This window comes from Priapulus caudatus, unplaced genomic scaffold (genome assembly GCF_000485595.1).
Source record: "Priapulus caudatus unplaced genomic scaffold, Priapulus_caudatus-5.0.1 Scaffold121, whole genome shotgun sequence".
NCBI classification, from domain to species: Eukaryota; Metazoa; Priapulida; class Priapulimorpha; order Priapulimorphida; family Priapulidae; genus Priapulus; species Priapulus caudatus.
The window spans coordinates 177,050-179,896 of NW_014577182.1; the positions used below are offsets into that span (position 1 = coordinate 177,050).

The 2,847-nt window shown below is 41.1% G+C and overlaps 1 protein-coding gene across 1 annotated transcript in view; it reads left to right on the plus strand.

The window, feature by feature from the left end:
* The first annotated feature begins 1,228 nt into the window (after positions 1–1,228).
* The window catches only part of LOC106805622, a 3,553-nt gene continuing 1,934 nt past the window's right edge, over positions 1,229–2,847 (plus strand). Inside the window, exons 1-3 of the mRNA XM_014807307.1 lie at positions 1,229–1,249; positions 1,596–1,602; positions 2,129–2,413. Coding sequence (XP_014662793.1) covers positions 1,229–1,249; positions 1,596–1,602; positions 2,129–2,413 — 313 coding nt within the window. The remainder of the gene's footprint in view (positions 1,250–1,595; positions 1,603–2,128; positions 2,414–2,847) is intronic.

The window sequence follows — 2,847 nt, forward strand, 5'->3', positions numbered from 1 at the left end:
AAGTTACAATAGTTGTTGGCGCGCATCTTCAGCAGCGCTGCCGCGGTGTGTATAGAAATCAGCCAGGGATGAATATCTTAGAGATTATCTTTAAAAAATGTCCTATAATACTAAATTACAGTGCGAGTTCGCGTAAATATGGTTCAATCTTGGCCCGGTGTCGAACTACCCCCGAGTCTATATTTATCAGTTTACGCGCAGCTGGGTTGGCGGCTTGTATTCGTGAGTTTCGGGGCACGTGGTTTGGTGTTATGTATAAATTATTCTAAAATAACGGAACGCCTGTACCTAGGTAATGGTATTGGAGTAAAGGCTGGCGCGTCGTGTGCGCGTTGGTGCAATACTGTGAATGAACCTCTGTTGATGCACTGTCTCCCTGATAGGAGGCATGACCGTGATACCGGGGTGTGAGAATGCTGCGGGAAGAATACGAAAAACATTTATAATAATGAGGATTATAATGGATAGGGATAGGATTTCTATATTGAGGTATCAATAACTAGAATATTAATAATGAATAATAAGAATAAATAAGGTGCGTGCCCGCTATCTAGCATAGTTAATGATTGGTATTATATATAATATAGCATACTATTAAAACGTTGAATATTAATAATATACTATCAAAATCAGAATACTCTAATGCTATTATATTACTATAATATATAATATATATAATTATATATATATATATATATATATATATATAACATATTATAATATACTGAATGTGTGTGTATGTGCCCGGTGTGTTTGGATAAAGTGCGAGGCCTCGAACCCCCCCAAAAAAATTGGGGAAAAAAAAAAAAAAAAATAAAATAAGAAGATACCTGGTGCAGCGCCCGCTGTCTGTTGACATGGCGTGAGGTGGTCGTTGGTGGCAGACGCCACGGTACACAGCCTTGGTTGTCTCGGTGGCACAATCTGAGTAATCGACGCCGATCATGAAATCCGTCCGTCTCGAAAAAATAGCATTCCCGCTTCACCGTTGCTTGCTTAAGGAGAGGAAAGAAAGCCGCATTAGGATTAGAGGAAGATCAGAAGAATAACACGCACGGGATACTGTTTTGCTAGTTCGGAAGGAAAGGAATGTATATAATATATAATATATATATATATTATATATATATATATATATATAGTACATTATGAGACATATATATTATGACATCACCATGTCATATATCATTTTCATATAGACCTATAGACATTCTCTGTATGTCGCACTATGTACGAAGACCTCAATCAAGTATGTTGCTAAATATATATATTATATATATATATATATATTATAATATCAATATATAACATAAAGAGTACATAATGGGAGATTATGTACCCCCATTGTGTACTCCCATTTGACTCCAATGTATGTATTCTGATAACATATATATTACATACACTATATATATATATATATATATATATATATATATATATATAATACTATATATGGATTGGGGTATGTTGTATACGAGTATAGGATTGGGGTATGTTGTATACGAGTATAGGATTGAGGTATGTTGTATACGAGTATAGGATTGAGGTATGTTGTATACGAGTATAGGATTGGGGTATGTTGTATACGTTTATAGGATTGGGGTATGTTGTATACGAGTATATGATTGAGGTATGTTGTATACGAGTATAGGATTGTGGTGTGTTGTATACGAGTATATTTAGTTGAGGTATGATAATACGAACCGTATGGGCTGCACTGTCGATCCTAGATCTTATGCAAGCGTACTTTTCGACAAAAGCGTTCATTTACTCTCTCTTCCTGCCATCCACACTCAGCCTCCTCTCTCTAGTCTTCTCTCTCTCTCTCTGTCTTTGTCTTTTTTCTCGTCATCTTCTCTCTCCCTCTCTCACTCCCCACCTCTCTCTCTCTCTTACGCGCGCACACGCGCGCCATCCCACTATCTCTCCTTTCCTCGCTTTTGCTCTCCATCGTTTTCGCTCTCTTCTATTTTTTGCCAGCTTCGCTTAATTTATCACTCATTCAATTTCCTCAAATTCCTCCCGGCTCATATGTCTACTATTTCACTCTCCTTCGTACATCACTATATATATATATAGATCAATCCCTGGCTATCCGCTTACATGCGCCCTGTATACTGTCTTACAGGTGCTTTTGCCGGAGGACATGTGCTGCCCACTGTACGCAGCAGACGCGCCGAGCACGTGCCGGTTATCAGCAGCACGCACTGCTTTCAGCGCCACCCCGCGGATCACCACGGCTCCCTAGCCGGATACAGCAACGAGATCAGGGATCCGCTTAATCTGCTAGACAAACCCGGACCTGATGTCACCGCCGCCAGCGCCACCACCGCCGACAGCGGGCAGACGTATGGCAGAACGGCGTTATGCAGCGCCACCTCCCGGCTGTGCGCGGCGGCTGCCGATAGAGAGGGTGTGTGTGGCTGCTTAAGCGATTTGCGCGCCTACTGAGAGAAAATGCGTAAGAAAGACAGGGAGTAAAAGAGCACGCGCGAGAGAGAGAAAGAAAGAAAGAGAGAGCGGGCGCGGGAGCGATTGAGACACATACATAGAAGGAAGGAAAGAAAAAAAGAGAAAGAAAGAAAGAAAGATAGAGATAAATTGAAGGAGCTACAGCAGGAAATATTGGGGGAGAGTGTGTGTGGGAGATAGAGGAAGCGAGCGAGATCGACAGAAAAGGTGCGACAGCGAGAATGGTATAAAGAGAGTGTATGTGACATAGAGAGAGTGAGGGGACAGGAGAGAAAGAGCAGAAGAGAGAGAGAGAGAGAGAGAGAGAGAAGAGAGACACATACATCGAGGGAAGGAAAGAAAAAGAGAGAAAGAAAAAAAGAAAGAAAGAAAGAA